The sequence below is a fragment of the Cyprinodon tularosa genome, unplaced genomic scaffold (assembly GCF_016077235.1).
Source record: "Cyprinodon tularosa strain WSP-4 unplaced genomic scaffold, ASM1607723v1 ctg117, whole genome shotgun sequence".
NCBI lineage: Eukaryota > Metazoa > Chordata > Actinopteri > Cyprinodontiformes > Cyprinodontidae > Cyprinodon > Cyprinodon tularosa.
Window position 1 is genome coordinate 150,858 of NW_024037970.1, and position 19,897 is coordinate 170,754.

The 19,897-nt window shown below is 40.3% G+C and overlaps 1 protein-coding gene across 2 annotated transcripts in view; it reads left to right on the top strand.

The window, feature by feature from the left end:
- The window catches only part of prom1a (prominin 1a), a 143,212-nt gene that overhangs the window by 67,388 nt on the left and 55,927 nt on the right, over nucleotides 1-19,897 (top strand). For both annotated transcript variants that reach the window (XM_038307956.1, XM_038307963.1), the window contains exons 15-16: nucleotides 8,215-8,273; nucleotides 9,480-9,506. In XM_038307956.1, coding sequence (XP_038163884.1) covers nucleotides 8,215-8,273; nucleotides 9,480-9,506 — 86 coding nt within the window. The remainder of the gene's footprint in view (nucleotides 1-8,214; nucleotides 8,274-9,479; nucleotides 9,507-19,897) is intronic.

Consider the following 19,897-nt stretch of genomic DNA (forward strand, 5'->3'; position numbering starts at 1 on the left):
CATGAGATTGTTTAAAGCTCCTGAAAGTAGTCATGGCAGCTAATTTTACATTCATGTGCCTTGTACAGTTCAATACTGATGTATTCCTTTCAAAAGGAAAAGAAATGAACAGGCAACCTAGAGGCATGGGCAGCCTACTGAAGACTGGCTACATCATCCATTTGACAGGTGTGTTTTACAGACTTCAAAGGCCAGTGCATCCTGACAAATACATTTATGTCCATTTTGAATGGCATGCATATCATTATGAGCCAAGAGAAAAGGAAAGTGGGTGGAAACCAGAACTATCTGAGGGTTAAAGCTGAAGTCTGTAAGTTTTTAAAAATCACTTTTTTGTCATATTGGCTAAAACTGTCCCTATGCCCAGACAGCAGTAGGTGTGATATGTAACCTGTGAAAAAAACTGCTTCAATTGGTACCGCCTACTGCCTGTATTTCAATCTGGAAAGAATAATTAGGGACGAGTCAAAACAACCAATCACAGCCAGAGGAGCGTCTGATGGAGTGTCAAATGATGAAATGCATTTATTTAATATTCAATTAAATAACTTTTGGTCTGTCATATATTTTTTTCCTGTAAACACACACCCAAATGGCTGTTTGTTAGAACAACAGAAGAAAGATTGAATTAGAGCTTTATCTTTGTCAAACATGCAAACTCTGCACAGATATAGAATTAATTATTTTAAAAAATCTGTTGAAAATATTAGAATTTATTCACATAAAGAAATCAACTATAGGTTAAGCTTATTTTAGTTAAAACTCTTACCTAAACTAGTGAAACTCAGCTAAGTTGCTATGTACACATAAAATGAAATTTGTTACGAACTGATTAGAGGACCTACAGATTAAGCCAGATACAACAGCACAGATTCAAGAATTTTTTTAGGAGGGAAACTCAGTGATTAGCAGGAGGTTGTCAGTTGTCAGGCCAAAAGAATAAAAAGCCAAGCATGGAAAGGCAGACTGACGCTGAAAAAATCCAGGGGGAAGACAGGAGTCAACACTCCGAGGGCAGAAGAAAGGTCAATGCCCAGAGATCAGAGACCATGGGGTATCTGTGATGTGGGCATGGATGAACTGGTAAATCCAGAAAGCAGAAACAAAATCAATATCAGACAGGGAGGCAGGGATGCAGCATTGGATTTTTACTCACATAAGGCTTGATAATCTGTCAACTCTTTCCAGTACGAGCAAATTATTTAAAGGCAGGATCACAGGTTTGGTGAATGAGGGGTGACTACTGTAGTACTGAGTTCTAATTCAGGGGCTGCATCCCCGATTACGTCATAGCCCAGGTCTCTTTGGACTGCAGCCTACTAGTTATCACTGCTCTTTAGCACTCTGGTGTTCTTATGGCACTGATTTCCTTCTAGTTACATTTTAATACATTGATGAAGATTAAAGTGAAAATTATTTGTATAATTATCTTGACTTTCTTTGTTTAAATAATTTGTTTTCTTTTTGATTTTCAGGAAAGAATAGGGTCTCCTATTATCTGCCCAGCAGCACTTCTCATCTCTTTGCAAACTGGTTATATAATATGGTACTGGGGTTAGAAAATGGGCAACTAATCAGTTTACTCCTAATTTTCTTTGAATGGCATTTCTCAATGAAGATATTTTATTCAAAGATGACTTGAAATAAAAATTTTAAGGGAAACCTCTGTTGAGCTAAATATCTTCAAGTAATGATTGATTTGCATCATACAGCCATTCAAAATAGTCGTTCCCAGTCAAATGCCAGGGGAATGGCAGCCCACTTCTATCCAACTCCCAGCAAAATCCCCTCCAAATTCCATCCACTGGAGTAACCCCTTCTTGCATATTGTTTCACTCTGACTCCACCCTTTTGATGGGTCTGACCAGGAGAGGACACTTCTCTTTGGGTCTTAATGTACACAAATCATGACAGAAAGAATATTTTTGTACAAATACTGATGTTTAAAAAGGAATTATAGGGGACCAGCCAAGGGTCAGCTAAGGACCCATCCAGGAAAGTGGGGTCATTTTGAATGGCTACTACTGTAACTCCTACTGTGCAAAAACAAAACACAGACAAGCAGAAAATAGAAGTTTTTGCAGTGGTGCTGGGATAAACGCTCCATCATAGGCGTAACTTCCTTAAGGACTGGTGCGGACATGTCCCCACCAATCTTGACCGGTAGGGGGACAGTCCCCACCAATATTTTGTACACGTATTTTGCTTTCGGTGCTGTGTATATCTGATTAAAACCCCATTCATGCCGCTCCTCAGAAAGAAAATTAAAAAAGTTCTCCCCGCTGCTCACCGTCCACAAACCCCGACAAAAAACTCAGAAAAAAGAATCTGTTGCCTCTCGCTTTCTCCCCATCACCCTCCTCCGCCCTCTCCCCATAACACCTGTCGCTTCCCTCCAAAAATGCTAATCCATTCAGGGACAGCAGTGGACTCAGACTTGCAGGTGAGAGGGACTTGTGGAAATATTAAGACCTAATTTTATTCAGGAGAGACTTAAAGTAGTAAAAGAATAGAGAATAGTGTAAAAATAAGTTAATACCGTATTTAAAATATAACTGAAACATTGGAAAAAAACTCAAACCACTCTTTTCCGGCCCTGTTATGTCAGCTACACTAGAGTCCTGCAATGGGTCGGGTACCCGCGAAAAATACATAAAAAAAAATAAACGGGTCGGGCGGATATTTTTTTAGTGCGGGCGGGTAGTTGGTGATTTTTTTTATGCGTGTGTGTTGTTATGGACATCAGAAATGTAATATTAATCAGGCACTGGGTGCAGCGCAGCGTCCAATAGCCTATGATGGGTTAACGGATCGGGTTGCGGGTTAAATATCAACGGGTCGGGTCGGGTTTGGATTTGAATTGAAGATATCCGCAGGTGACGGGTCGGGTTCGGTAGTCATCCTAACGGGTTCGGGCGGGTGCGGGTTGGTAAAACTCGACCCATGCAGGTCTCTAAGCTACACTACATTCAGTATCGTTGCCATAGAAACAGACAACAGCGCCAATATATCAGAATTATACTAAAACACACGCAAATAATTTCCCACATAAAAAACAGGACTTTCAGTCCATTACAGTTTTCCGTTTTTAGAGGGTTGTTTATTTTGCGTTTATTAAGTGATGGCTGTGGTATATTAGCTTTCACTGCTATAAGCTTTCGCAGCAGTGATTGATTAATTTAAACACCTGCTCTACTGATGGTCTATCGGAGTTGGTGTTTAGGTTGAACATAAAGAACACCTTTTATTTGAAGCTTCTTGTAGCTACTGTTTTAATCCCGGCTTTACTTAAAACGTTTTCCTGACTTTGATAGTGTTGCCATTCAGTAGCAAGCACTGCGCCCCTTTTTCTTTTATATGTACACGTACATTTAAGATTTAGCGTGTTAAGTTGACAACTCATGAGCAAGCTGCTTTTTGCAATCTAGCAGGAAGGTAAGGATAGGATCTTGCAGGTGTGACGTCACTCTGCAGGGGGTCCAAAGATAAAAGATTTAAACAATTTTGGCATTGGAATTTCAGATTTAAGGGAGTTGGAAAGTTCACTTAGTAAAAGTGCAAATAATAAATCTGATTACCGATTACTTTTAAGCTGGTTGAACATACTGCGACAGACTGGTGACCTGTCCAGGGTGACCCCACCTCTCACCCAGAACGTGGCTAGAGATATGCACCAGCACCTCCTGATTCCACTGAGGGATAAGGTTAAAGAAAATGGATGGTTGAACATAGTCCGCTCTCCCAGATTCTATCAAATCAGTATTGATACCCATACCCTGCTGGTGGATGTTCTTGACAGAAAGACGGAGTTGCTTAATCATATTCTGCTTAAGGCCCCATAAGATCTTGTCCGAGTCCTGGTTTAAAAGTAAATTAATTTTAAAAAGTGACCCAAAATTGACTGTCAATAAATGTTCTACAAAATTGATATATTTATTTGATTTGTACTGTCTGTTTAGATTTATGTGATATTTTTTGCACAAAATATATAAGTGAATATTGTAACAGTTATGTTTTCAACTGTAAGCATTAAATTGATAAATGTTATTCGCATTTTTTTGGCTTTATCCTTTCCAACAAAAAAAAAAGGCGTCGCGCAGGTAGCTCCCTTTCCTTATGAGCCGTCCCCACCAACTTTCAACACAAAGTTACACCCTTGTGCTCCATTGTTAGAAAAACACATAAAAAAAACAATGTTATAGTATTACATGATTTAAAAAACAACAACATGTTACTGACCTTTCTAGTTTGAGCTGAAAAGCTGCCACTTGATCACGCTTTGACATTTACAGAAAGTTTCTCAAACTGAAACCCTATTTCCAGCCCTGAGAATTGTCCTTTGTTCAGGCATTGAAGCCTTTGTTTATTATATGGAATTTACAGTTTATGTGGATGAATGGTATAAAAAGCACACCCTAACCCCAAGCCTGTGTTGGAAACACACACTCTTATCTCTCTGTACTTATTTTCCACGGACAGACTGGATCGTGTGACACTTCATCCAGCAAAGCACAATAGTGACTGCCGGCAGCCATTTTGGGGCAAAAGAGTTGACCCAGAAGACATGGACAAGCTGACCCAAAAAGTTGGGTTGTTTTTCTGATCTCGGTGGGAAAATTGATACAAGAAAGTGCCCCACACTCTCAGATGTTGAATTACATTAGTGACACAATAGGTACAATGGACAGAGCTATAAAAGAAACAAGAATGGGTGAGACTAGGTTAAAAAATTCTGTGTCGTAGGGAAATCATATTTAATTGTCAAATCATTCTGGCTTAAACATGTATATACACTCACCGGCCACTTTATTAGGTACACCTGTCCAGCTGCTTGTTAACACTTAATTTCTAAGCAGCCAATCACATGGCGGCAAATCAGTGCATTTAGGCATGTAGACATGGTCAAGACAATCTCCTGCAGTTCAAACCGAGCATCAGTATGGGGAAGAAAGGTGATCTGAGTGACTTTGAACGTGGCATGATTGTTGGTGCCAGAAGGGCTGGTCTGAGTATTTCAGAAACTGCTGATCTACTGGGATTTTCACACACAACCATATCTAGGGTTTACAGAGAATGGTCCGAAAAAGAAAAAGCATCCAGTGAGCGGCAGTTCTGTGGGCGGAAATGCCTTGTTGATGCCAGAGGTCAGAGGAGAATGGCCAGACTGGTTGGAGCTGATAGAAGGGCAACAGTGACTCAAATAACCACCCATTACAACCAAGGTGGGCAGAAGAGCATCTCTGAACGCACAGTACGTCGAACTTTGAGGCAGATGGGCTACAGCAGCAGAAGACCACACCGGGTGCCACTCCTTTCAGCTAAGAACAGGAAACTGAGGCTACAATTTGCACAAGCTCATCGAAATTGGACAATAGAAGATTGGAAAAACGTTGCCTGGTCTGAGAGTCTCGATTTCTGCTGCGACATTCGGATGGTAGGGTCAGAATTTGGCGTCTACAACATGAAAGCATGGATCCATCCTGCCTTGTATCAACTGTTCAGGCTGGTGGTGGTGGTGTCATGGTGTGGGGAATATTTTCTTGGCACTCTTTGGGCCCCTTGGTGAAAGTAAAAGTGCACTGTCGTAAATATGCTAAGCTGTTCTACTGGTTTCTCCGTCAAGCCAGGCGCGGTTGTTTTGAGCTTAGCAGACAGGCGAACGCAACAAATCACCATGTCTACTGCCGTAAGTGACTATTTTGATCCAATTTTTGAGTTTGAAAATTTAGCATGTTTTCATACATTATTTGTTATGCATGTGTCTAAATAACAAAGATTGTAGTTAGCCATGTTCTCGTGGTAAAGCAAGACAGACTCTCGCGATCCACGACACTTCTGGGCCAAGGGCTCCTGCAATTGCAAGTATGGGATTTCCCCTACAGACCACCAGGGCGGCCGAGAAAACCTTTGTTCGACCTGAAATGACTCATTTAATCATCCAAAACGTTATGGAACACATTAATTAACTGAAAGATGTTGCATAGTATTCCTTTAAAATAAGGAACATTTACTTTACCATTGAGGTATGTCCCAGTGTTTCCTGGGATGGAGGTCTGTGTCTTCGGCAGGCGTAGAGCTAACAGAACTGGCAGCGTTGCGAGGCAAGGGCTCAAACATGTACGGCTGTAAGCCTTCTACACCAAACGAAGCTTCTGCCGCCCTGGCATCCTCTTCCACAACATCTTCGTCCCTGCTTTCTTCCTCTAAATAAAAAATGTATGACGGAGGACACTCATCCACGACCTTCGACACAAAACACTCCTCCTCTTGCATCAGCTGTCCATAGCATTCCTTGACAGAGTCGTTTCTAAGTCACCAATTTTGTGCTACACGGTCCCAATGTAATTTCCCATTGGGAACCTACTTGAACTAAATAATCGCTAACTGGTTCTTAAGATGCTTATGATAAACCGGTCACAGTCAAACTTGCTTGCAAACCTTCCACGGTCGTTTCCCTACGACTTTAAAAGAGAAGCTTTTTATTTGTGTATCCATAACAACGGGGCGAAAGCTAAGCCTATAGCAACATTTTGATGTAAAATAGATTTTCTTTGAGTAGATGTGCAGTTTCGAGTTTCGGTTTTATATAGAATAAAATGGCTTCAGGACAGTATGTTTATTTAACTTCAATTAAGACAAAAGAAAAACTTCATGGTTGAGAAGGAAAAACTCTTATTTTTCTTGTATCCATTTTTGGAAGTGATGCTTTCTCTGTCATCACTGTATGATGAGTCAGCTACCACTGCTCCACATGTACATTTGAATTAGAACAGAAGTGTAAAACTTTGATAGGGGTTCCTGATGATTTAAAAAAAAAAAAATGCTCATCTGTCTTTATCATTTTCTTAGATTTAAATACATGTTTCCACAACTAACAGCTTACTGTCTATAAAGAAACTGATCGTACATTGTCAGCAGGTGTTTTTTTTGTGGTGGACTTAAAAGATTCGATGGAATTAACTGTAATGCTTGGATGAACCAAGAACTGAAGATTTGCTTGTCTTCAGATTGTAGAGAGGATAAAAGTTTGTGTGTTTAATATTTAATCTAAACACCTCTGAGGGAGATATAGCATTTATTTTTTATTTGACTGTAACCTACTGACAACCACTATATTGTCTTGGCAAAGCCAATTAATGGTGATGCCCATCTGCATGAGAAACCTGACAATGGCATTGCACAGAATAAATCACTGTTGTCTTTTATTTTATTTTAATCTTTTTTATTACTTCTGGCTTTAGAAGCTTCCACGTCAGTCAGATTTACATTGATGCACAAACACAAGAGTGAGGCTGACTAAGGAACCACATTTGTAACTTTAAAGCAAAATGCATCATGTCATTATGTCAGCCGGTACACCTGAGGGCAAAGATTTCTTAGTCAGTCTTATCAGTCTGTGCTTTGTCCATTAATCTAACCAACATGTTGGTGAATGTTTCTTTTAATTGATGTTTAGGGTTTCTCTGATTCACTACAACATCTTTGCATACTTTGTTCTCTTTCTCGGAAGACATAGATTCAGTCTCTTCCTTTTTTTTACCTTGTCCTCTGCCTCATCTTACTGTACCTACCACCTATCTTACTCGGCACCTCAGAACACAGTCTCCAGCTGTAAAACCTCCTATATAAGTTGTATCTTTTACAGATTTGATAAACCATGATTTACAGCCTCTGTTTACCAAAACCATCTGCGTACCCTTCGCCTTGTTCTCCAGCTGCGTACCATGGAAACAAAATGATGCATTCTTTATACAGATACATTGTAAATCTGATAATATTTTATTGGTATGTTTGAGTTGTGAAAGCATTACTGATAAATTAGGTGAGTTCAGAACTAGATATTAGCAGATGCAGCAAACAGATCAGTGATGAAGATTTGGGAGACTGATGGGTTAAATAATGGACCCATACACTGCTCTAAAAATATGGTAAAACATATGGTCTTACAAGATTCAACATTTTGTATGTCTTTTATATTAGAGGTCTAGTGTAAACTAGAAACTGGATGTAAGGATTTTTAATAAGATGAACTCAAGACAAATCATAGATAATGTATATAGAACTATAGAGGCATATATGTTTATGCTGAATACATTTAAGGAATTTGTGGATGTATTTTCTGTAACAGAAGGAAACCAATGTAACTGAGGTTTTGATAGTGCCTGTTATTTTCTGAAAATGAGATAGTTTGTCCTTTTTTCTGTACCATTGCAGATCTTATTGTCAAGCTGGCAAAGGACAAGTTTGGAGCCATTCAAACAGAATATAAAAAGGTGAGTGAGTGAGTGAGTGAGTGAGTGAGTGAGTGAGTGAGTGAGTGAGTGAGTGAGTGAGTGAGTGAGTGAGTGAGTGAGTGAGTGAGTGAGTGAGTGAGTGAGTGTGCAAGTTAGTTGGTAAATGAGTGAGTGAGTGATTCAGTGATTGACTGAGTGAGTCAGAGTGAGTCAGATCGTGAATGAGTCAGAGAGTAAGTGAGTGAGTCAATGACTGAGTGAGCTAGTTATTCAGTAAATGCGTGAGTGAGTCAGTGAGTGAACAAGTAAGTAAATTAATCAGTGAGTGAGTCAGAGAGTGAGAACGTGAGGGAAAGATTAAAAAATAAGTTAGTGAGCAAGAGATTAAGTCAGTGAGTCAATGAGTGAGTCAGTGATTGACTGAGTCAGTGAGTGAATGAGACAGTGAGGGAGTCTGCAAGTGAGTCAATAACTGAGTGAGAGAGTTAGTCAGTAAATGAGTGAGTGAGTCAGTGATTGACTCAGAGAGTGACTCATGTTTACTTAGTAACCTACTTAGTAAACGTGTGAGTGATTGAGTCGGTGGGTGAGTGAGTCGGTGAGTGAGTGAGTGACTCAAGGAGTGACAAAGTGAGTGAATCAGTGAGTGAGTGACTGAGTTAGAGAGTAAATTAGTCAGTAAGGGAGTCACTTAGTGAGTGAGTTAGTCGGTGGGTGAGTGAGTCATTCATTTATTCAGTCATTCAATCAGTGAGTCAGAGTCAGTCAGTCATTTTGGCACCTTGTCACCTTGTTTTAATGTATTTTTTTAAACTTCAAATAAACAGAAGCCCTGTACTTCTGAGCTACTCTGTGACATAAAACGTTTACTGTAAGGAGAGCTGCTCATATGGGTTTTAATATTAACTAGCTTTGTTTCCATACACTCTTTTTTATTACAGAGGAGATACAGCCTTTCTTCTGATAACCTAAATTAAGGATTTCTTGGATGCAGCCTTTCACATATAGACTTGTTATTCACATAATATACTCAGCATTCTGAAATTACATTTAGATAAACCCAAAAAGTGCTTTTTTCACTGTGTTTTGGTACATTATGTATTGGTGTCTTTGCATGCAGGCTTTGTTGTTTTTCTTTCTATTGGTCTTTTTCATATGTTTGTGTTTTGTGGCTTTGCTCTTTCTTTGATGCTGCACTGCCCGTGTCTACTGCATGTCCTCTTCATCTCGTCTGGCTTCACTCAGCCAGAGAATATAGTGCTGACCTTGCAGGTAAAGTCTGCACTCTGGACTTTCTGTCCAACCCATCTGTGGTCTAACTCCTCCTCTGTTAGTCAACAGGGTGGTACAACTACATCTGAGAAAGTCATTTTTCACTCTTTTTAAACGGTTATTTTACTAATTTAAAGTATATTTTGGTGAATTATGGTGATTAGTTGTGCAGCCCTGAGTCTTTCATGAAGCTGTCCCATTTTCCACCACCCCTTATCCCTCAGTTTGTCCTTCTGCTCTGCTTTAAAAGTATGTTCTCAGAGAAGGAGAAATGCTTTTTAGATCTCAGAAAGGACAACAGTGAGTAATGGAAAACCAAAACATTATAATTTGGATTTCACTTCATTATTGGTCATTCCAGAGCTTTTTAGTTTTAAATAGGTTGCATTTTATTATTTCTGAAATGCCTTAAGTCCGAAGCACCACCTCTTCCTCCCTGTTGGTTACAGTTTCATTGGTATTTTGTCACTACAGACTTTAAAGTTGTTGAGAAGACTAGATAACAACTTCAAAATATTATTGGCTTTGTTTGGATTGAATTAACTTTTTAATGTATGTGTAAAAAATAAAAGTATAACACCAGATTTTTTATGTTTTACATTATTGTGTATATACACTTGGAAACTTATGTAGTACTAAACTTTATTGTTCAATTAACCCATAACACCAAACTTATAAATACAACTTGTGATAGACTAGACCAAAATAGAATAGAGTAGAATAAATAGAATATAAATATCCTTTCACTATCCCTCTGTGGGGAAATGCAGGTGTATTGACTGCAAAATAACAGGCAAAGTGATAGAAAAAAGAGAAAAAACTAAACAAAAAACAGGCTGCACAGAAAGGGTACATTAAAGACATAAACATACGACAGTTATTAAAATATGATATTTTCATACATTTAGATGAGCAACTAAATATAAATGTATACACAATAATAATTGTGCTAAAAAAAACAAGTATTTTTCAAGAACAGAAAAAACTTCTAATAACAAAAGTGATGGAAACAGTTATTGCGCCTATTGGTAGCAGTGATAGTTAAAAAGTCTAAAAACTGCTGAGGAGATTGATTTATGATAATTGCGCTAACATGCAAACAGGATATAGCATGGTTTTTTTTGCAGAAGGAGCACTTTTGTTCTGCAGAAGTAATTATGTGTGAGTTGGGAGACATTTTTCAACAACTCTTCAGGGCTCCAATCTCCCTCCACCTTCATTGAGTCAATCGAGATGCCTGATGAACTCATCCATCTGCTCCATCTCAGCAGTATATAAGATATTTCAGGATAAAAGATTACCACCTGAAAGTCAAATAAGGTTTTCAGAAGTGCACCATTACTCAAAAAGATAAAATTTTCCTTAGCAAGTAGAGTCTGATCTGACCCATCTTATTATAGGAAGAGTCCCTGGATCCTTGGATGGGCTGGGTGTGTTTCTGCAGAAATCTGCCACCAATTCCATGTTTATTTATTTTTTTTGCACATAGATCAATCTAACCGGACATTTAACAAAGTCCTTTGAGTGACAGACATATTGTCCTAGTTTTATGATGATGTGCCATATTAATACTGCAAAGCCTTGCATTTGCACATTTTAATGTAGAAGGGAGATACTCACACAAATGGCATTGCACAAAAAATGTTGAGATAGGAAGCACTGGAAGCATAGAGAGGAAAGAGGTTAACAGGCATACATTGCAAGTGATGTAATCACAGTATAATTATTATTGCCAACACAAGTCCTTTTTTTTTTTGTAATGTAATGTAAGATTTTACATACTGCTCTGTTTTATATACTTTGTGGTCCTGTAGGCTAAAATGCCAATAATATGTTTTTTTGTTTTTTTTTTACATATGCTTGGCAGGTATTTCTAGAATATAGGTGGGTTTAGCCATGAAGAAGCTGTTTGTATTAATGCTGAAAAGGGTTTATTTTGGTAGACACAGACAGACTAATTCCATTTAATATTTTAGTTTATGTGCACACAGTACCATCTGCTGCCAGTGAGGCCCAAGAAACCAGCAGGGACTTGCATTGCAGACATGCATTGCTTTCTACATAAAAAGTTAGATTAATTCTACTGTGTTTGGACTAAGTTATTTTTTTATGTTTCCTCTACATAGGCATACTGTCTGAGTAATATTTCCACATAATAATGAGACTTGTATTTCCAAAGCACACTTTAGTGCACAGAACCAACTCCAGATTGAACATTAATATACCAATAATTTATTAAATATTTTTAAAGTTTCTTAGTCAAAAGGCAAAATGAGGACTTAGGAATTTATTCGAGTGGGGATGAAATTAGTTTTTTACTGTGTTAAACATGGGACGATGTTTTATTCTTATTGGTTCACTGTTCAGGCGCCTATGGCCACAACAACAAATTAAGCTGAAATAGAAAAAAGAGGTTGAAACAAAAGGCTTCTCCATTAGGGGACTCACACCATGGTGTATCTCAAGTAATGGCTTTAAGGTATTAAGCTTAGACTCACAGTAGGCAGGTTATTTGCATGTCTAATGGCTGCTGCTGGCATTAGATTTAATCAAATCTACATCATCTTAATCTGTCAGACATGCTGCCAGCCTATCATTCACTGTGTTCCTTTTAGAAGGGCACCTTTTTACTTTGGGCATGTGCCAAGTCAAAACTGATGTCCAGAAATAGTAAACGCTGCAGGCACTCACAGAATTCAAAGAAAAAAAACCCCCAAAACATATATACATGGTTGACCTTTTTTGTAACAGATAACCCAATACCAAGCAGTACCCAGAAGCATAATGACAATGGTTGACATTGGGGCTTTTAAATGACTCACATACATTAAAACTCATTTATGCTTCATTTCTTTTTCTCCTCTTCTGCCTACCGGCATTAATACTGTCCCATTTGCAGATATGGGTTTTGTAATCCTCCATATTTTAGTAGCTTTAGATTAAACAAAAAAAAAAAAAAAAGGATCAGACTTTACCTATCAAGCTCTTTTTACACTCCGGCTCCCACTTTGAAGGTGGATGATTGTGAATACATAAGATAACCCTTTTTACTCAAATATCTCTCAGAGAACCAAATAAAATTCCTGAACATGGTTCAGAAGCTACTTATTTTTTGGATAATAAGACATGGTTTGGATTAGTGAAGATCAGGACTAATGAGAAAAAAAAAAATGATGACGCCACATACATGTTAAAAAGTTACATTTGCTGGTAGGGATTAGACGCAGTGTTTTCAGTTTTGCCAAATAGAAATCCTTTGATGATTTTAGGTTTAAAAAGGTTAGACTGCTGTGAAGAGCCGAGGCGCATAACAAAAAAAGGCGGAAGATCCACATAGAATATTTTACGACCAGTTTAGCCGACGTCAATATTTATATTCAGCTGGAGTCCTAGATTACTGTGGGTCTATGTTGAGGGATTTCTACATTTCCTGCGTGAAAACATAAAGGACAAAATCCTAAACAATAAGGCTGAAGTAAAACAGCATTGCTCCTCTCCTGCTGTGAGTTAGATTAACAAGTATGTGCTGTTTTCTTGTTCTAAAATATCTTGAAGTATTAAACATAATAATGGTTTTAAAATCCCTAGAGTTTGTTGTCACAGCATTCATGTGGTTTAAGCTAATTTTAATGGCAGTTCTTTATTTTTTTCTACTGGTAGTTTATCATAGTTACATCAATTTCCTCAGGTGTTCCTGCATGCAGCAGCAGGGGCACATAGCAGAAAGCTGGGATTCCATCAACACCTTTCTGATTTGAGGACAACTTCCTCGCACACTAATCTAAAACCCTACATGCTAGATACAAGAAAATTAACTACACTTTTTTTGTATTGGAGTACAAGGGGTTGGTGATTGGGTAGTAAAAACCAGAGGCAGGTAATAAAATAACATAGGACAGCTCTTCTGAATTTGAATTTAATTGCATTAAAATGTTTTCCACTATTTGAGCCTGTCAGAATAAACAATAAATCTATCGATAATGTAAAAAAAAATGTCTTTCATTTTATATTTAATAGATTTCAATAATTTACGTATGCATGCTTAGTTGTTTTCCATTTGTACTTCTACTAGAGTCCGAATGACATAAGGTTTCACTCCAGAGTAGGGTTAACACAATTAATTGGATTAATCATGTTTAATCGTCAAATTATTCAGTAATCGATTCATTTTTAACTGGAGTATACAGACTATGACACATGCCTTTAGCTGAAAGAGGATTACGCAGAGAAGTAATTATGCAGATATTATTAAAATAATGTAAAAAAAAAAAAACATTTTGCATTTAAGATGAAAACCTTTGATGTCCTTTAATATTCATTATCCAAAACTCCTCAGCAGGCATATTTTCAGACTAGGTTAAAATTCTGCAATCAGTTACAGCCCTACTCCAGTGCATTGCTCATATTACATACCTCCCCTCGTTATTTCCTTAGCCTTCTGAGTGCAACATGAGAGTCTTATGACAAGGAGGTAGCAAGCCAGAGAAACGCTTGTGTCACAATTTGGTTATGGATTGTTGACCCAAAAGCAAAGGCAGGAAGGCAGAGGTCAATTTCTTGGTGATTTAATGAAGGTTTACTGAAAACAGAGGCAGATAATCCAAAAAGAAAACTAAATCCAAAATAACAGGAAACCACGAGTCAAAAAATACAACAATCAAAACAAGAAAACAAACCAGAAACCATGGAGACATCAGGGGGATAACTATCACAAGGTGGAAGGCTCAGAGAGACGGAGTTGGAGGAAGTTTGACGAGGAACCAGCACTGAAGAACTGCACAGAGAGAGTATTTATGGGAGACTGAAACAAAGGGAGAGCTAACGAGCAGATTAGGAGCAGGTGTGAGTAGAGCAGAAACAAGAAAGGGGCAAGGGAAAAAAGGAGAACTCAATAGGGCAGCAGAGGGCAACAAATAAAAATTTGAGAACTGAAAATAACCAGAAAACACAACAAAATAAGAATTAAACCACTAAGACTATAAAACATGGAGTAAAGCAAAACTCAACACTCAAAAGAAAACATAATAGAACCAAGACTAAGACAGAAACGGAGAAAAAAAACAAAGAACACAATAAAATAAGAATTAAACCATGAAAAACTAGAAAACAAGGAGCAAAGCAAAACTGAACATCCAAAAGAAAAAAGAAAAAAAAACATAACAGAACCAGAACTCTAACAGCTTGTTGAAGTTTTGTTTAGAAAAACAGATATGGAATTTATTTTCAAACCTAAATGTGACAGATGCAATGTGGTAGCATTTTTGGATTTAATACCAACATTTATTACAATAATAGACAATTTATTATCCAGAAAAGTTTTTTGTAATAACACACCTAAACCTGAGTGAGCTTAACAAAAAAAAATGACAGACTGTTACGGCCCGCACAGGGCACGCAACATATGAAGTCCAGAAGTTACACAGACAAAGGTTTTATTTAGACTGTGGCTGGACATAGAGGTTCTGGGGAACCGTGACAAATAAACAAAAGGATGGGAGCATTCGCGAACCAGCCAGCAGTTGACCGTCGGATTCGGGCCGCTCCCCTCACCCTGCCTTGCCGGATCAGTCACCCTACAACCAAAAACCGGAAAAGCACAGTCCGGCCAACGGTCCCCAGACCTAACAACCCGAGGGAAGATTAACAAAAACAAAAAGACACATCCAAGGAGCGGGAGCGAGGCTTGGAGACACGCCACCACACAGGAGTACTCCCAAACTTCCTCCCCCCCTGGTGGGTTGGGCTTGATCCTTTTAAACTCTCCCCAGCCAATCAACTGCAAGAAGAAAACAGCAATTAGACAGGGATTCATTCACAAAAGTGACAGGAACCCGTCACACCTCCACCCTTAAATGCTGCACGGGGACTTTGAGTCATCATGCAGCATCAGTAGTAGGAGCGAGACAGTGCGTCAGCCAAGATGTTATCCTTACCCTTTATATGCCTCACCTCTAAACAGAAGGACTGAAGATAAAGGGCCCACCGCACCAACCGTTGATTGGAGTTACGCATTTGCTGAATAAAGACGAGCGGGTTATGATCGGTGTAAACCACAATTGGGGCACTAAAGGAGCCCACATAGACCTCGAAGTGTTTCAAAGCCATAATCAGCGCCAGTGCCTCCTTCTCTATTGTAGAGTACACCTTTTGGTGCCTATTAAATTTCTTTGAGAAATAGCACACAGGGTGTTCTATCCCATCTGAGCCATCTTGCAAAAGAACCGCCCCAGCTCCTGTATCACTGGCATCCACCGCCAGTTTAAAGGGGATCGTGTACACTGGTGCGGCAAGCACCGGTGCATTACTCAGGAGCGCTTTGACGCATTCAAACGCATGTTGGCACTCAGGTGACCACTTAAATGGAACCTTTGGACTCATCAGGTCAGTGAGAGGAGAAGCGACGGCGGAAAAGTTCTTACAGAAGCTCCTGTAATACCCAGCCATACCAAGAAAGCGCTGTAGCTCACGTCGTGAGGAAGGAATAGGAAATGCTGAAATAGCCTCTATTTTTGAGCCCACCGGTCTCACTTGTCCATTACCCACCACTTTACCCAAATAAACCACAGTGGCACGACCAAACTCACATTTTGCGAGATTAACAGTTAGATGGGCTTCATTTAATTTTTGAAACACAGCTTTCACCTGTTCTAGATGTTCCTCCCAAGAATTTGAAGAAATGACAATGTCATCTAAATAAGCCTCACACCCCTTCACACCAGACAAAACCGTGTTTACCAGACGCTGAAAAGTTGCCGGCGCGTTACGCACGCCAAATGGCATCACGGTGTACTGCAAGAATGCATCTGGAGTCACAAATGCAGTGATTTCCTTGGCTCGCTCAGTCAGCGGGACCTGCCAATAGCCTTTCAGAAGATCTAACTTTGTCACAAACACTGCGGAGCCTACGCGATCAACACAATCCTCCATCCGAGGAAGTGGGTGGCAATCTGGTTTTGTGACTCCGTTAACCTTTCTAAAATCAGTGCAAAAGCGGTCAGACCCATCCGACTTAACTGCCAACAAGCACGGTGAACTCCACGCACTACAACTGGGCTCAGCAATGCCATTTAGCAACATGTATTCAGTTTGGTTTTGTAGGCGTTTTCTTTTATCTGGATTCACCCTATAGGGATGCTGCTTAATAGGGAGAGAATCACCGACATTTATATCATGTTCCAACACATTCGTTTGGGAGGGCACATCTGAAAACAAACCATGGTATGAATGAATAAGGTCCACCATGTCCTGTTGTTGATCAACAGACAAATGTGACAAACAAGCGCCCAAGTTAACCAGCATCTCAGAATTTTTTAATCGACCCCGCAGCACAGCCTCCTCCGGGTGGTCAGCATCGGATTCAGGACTGGACAGCTCCTCCGAGGAACTCGCCTCAGCTGACTGTGCTGCGGGTGGATCTGCAGGTAAAGGCTCACCACCAGAAGATAAACTCAAGGCAACAGAGTGGTTTTCACCTCGTTCATGATATTCTTTCAGCATATTGACGTGACACAAGCGGCTGCGGCGCACGCGGTCAGGAGTAGAAACTATGTAATCTGTGTCACTCACTTTACGCACAACCACGTATGGTCCGCTGTAGCGTGCTTGCAGACTAGCACCTTCAACTGGCAAAAACACCAAAACTTTATCTCCCGGTTGAAATTGCCTATTACTAGCCTTAATATCAAACCAGCCCTTCATTTTGCTCTGAGCGGCTTGAAGATTTTCTCTAGCCAACTCACATGCCCGATGAAGACGAAAGCGAAACGCACTAACGTAGTCAAGAAGGTTCTGTGAGTCAGAGCCCATCCACTTCTCTTTTAACAATTTCAACGGGCCACGGACAGAATGGGCAAAAACAAGATCAGCTGGGCTAAAACCTAGTGATTCCTGCACCACCTCACGTGCTGCAAAAAGCAGCAGATGAACTCCTTCATCCCAGTTCCTGTCAAACTCGAAGCAGTATGCACGGAGCATGCTTTTTAAGGTCTGGTGAAACCGCTCCAGCGCGCCCTGGCTCTCCGGGTGATAAGCGCTGGAACGGCAATGTGTGATGTCAAGCTGTTTTAAAACTTGCTTAAAGATGCGTGACATAAAGTTGGATCCCTGATCCGTCTGCACTACTCTTGGCAAACCAAACAAGGAAAAAAATTTCACCAAGGCAGACACCACCGACGGCGCAGTTATTTTGCGCAATGGTATAGCTTCTGGAAACCGGGTTGATGCACACATCACCGTTAGCAAAAACCTATGACCAGATTTGGTTCTTGGAAAAGGGCCAACACAATCCACCAAAACACGGTTAAAAGGTGCATCCACAGCAGGAATAGGATGTAAAGGATAAGGTGCAATTGTTTGATTAGGCTTCCCGGAGATTTGGCACACCCCGCAGGTTTTACAATATTTCCTCACATCTTTTTTTAATCCCGGCCAAAAAAATTGCCGCAGAATGCGGTCATATGTTTTGGTCACCCCCATGTGACCAGCCATAGGATTATCATGAGCAAGGCTTAAGATGGCAAGACGAAATTTCTGTGGTACCACAATTTGATTAACTGTCCGCCAGTCATCCTCTGCAGTGGCCTGTGATGGTGTCCATTTACGCACCAGCAGGCCATCTATACAAAAATATCCCTCGTGCATTTTCTCAATTTCTTCATTTGAGACAACACGGTCGAACAAGGGAAAAAGAGAGGGATCACGACTTTGTTCTAGAATAAGATTTTCTCTCGACATGTTGTCGTGATGAGCCTCCCCCTGGCCCACATCACATGAAGGTGCCACAGGTGTGAAAGACACCGACGTACCCGCAGAATCCAAGTTGCTTTCGATCATATCACTGATGCCCGTTTCCATATTTTCCCGGGCCATAGCACGAGTAACCGCACACACGGGGAACACCTTTGGATATCCTCTCTGCAACTCGTCTGGTGCACCTGAAACCACTGGAACTGCCGTGACTTCCGGATTAATTAAAATTTTACCCCCGGCCAAATCATTTCCTAGGAGAAAATCAACCCCTTTAATTGGGAAAACTGGGCTTGCCGCCACCACCACCTCACCAGAAACCAAGTTCGAATCCAAACAGATGCGATGAAGAGGGATGCGTAAAAAATCCATCCCAAGACCTTGCACCAGCTCATGTGAATTTAAAAAGGTCTCATCATTTAACGACAGAACACTATCAAGAATAATGGATCTAGAAGCTGCTGTGTCCCTCAAGATTGTTACAGGTACTCCTTCTCCACCCCCTATGGAGACACTCCCTGTCATGAGAAAAGGTGCATAAATTCCCAGCTCTACGTTCCCCGGCTCGCAGGAAACTAAGACTGGGGGTGACTTAGCTGCCGCGGCCACTGTAGCTGACAACGGCTTCTTGTTAAGCAAAAAACAATTGGCCATAATATGACCACGCTTATTGCAGTGAGCACAAACTGGCCCCCTACCAACTCCACTTTCAAAGCGGCGTTCCACCTCAACGTTAGGCTTTGCAGGAGGCGGGGCACTACGTAGCGGCACACAAGGCTGCCTATCAAATACATTTTTATGAGTCAAAACATACTCATCCGCTAATACAGCCGCCTTGGAAATCTCAACAACCTTCTGTTCATTTATATAGGTTACAATCTGCTTTGTTAAGCAGTTCTTAAATTCTTCCAGCAGAATCAGATCACGTAACTGACTGAGATTTTCCACGCCCAGTGCCAGACACCAACGATCAAAGAGGACCTCCTTATCATGGGCAAATTCTACATAACTCTGACCTTCAGCTTTAACAAGACCGCGGAACTTTTGCCTATAGGCCTCCGGCACTAGTTCATACGCTTTAAGAACAGCTGATTTCACTGAGTCATAATTCACACTGACATCAGACGGAAGTGCAGCATAAACCTCCTGAGCTTTCCCGGTAAATACGCACTGCAATAATAATGGCCAAAAATGTTTTGGCCATTGTAATGATGTAGCCACTCTCTCAAACAGGACAAAATACATGTCCACATCCTTTTCGGAAAAGGGTGGTATCAAACGAATGCACTTGCTCATATCAAAGGTAGACGAACCCCGCGGGGCAGACGAGCTGCCCACCTCAAGCTCCTTCAAGCGAACTTCTTTATTTGCTTCAGTTTCCAATTTACGCAGCTGAAACTCATGATCCAATTCCCGTTGTCTGAGATCCAGACGGCCGAGTTCAAGCTGCAATTCCAATTCACGAAGATCAAAAGAAGATTTTTCAGTCCCAGCGCCCTGACAGGTTTGACAGCTAGGCTGAGCAAGAGGGCCAAGCAGAGGAACCGGGTCAGAGTTAGTTTTACTGTCAGCATCAGAGTTAACCCGTGGACCAGCATCAGAACCAACGTGAGGAAGAACGCCAGCGTCAATCAAAGCAGAAACAA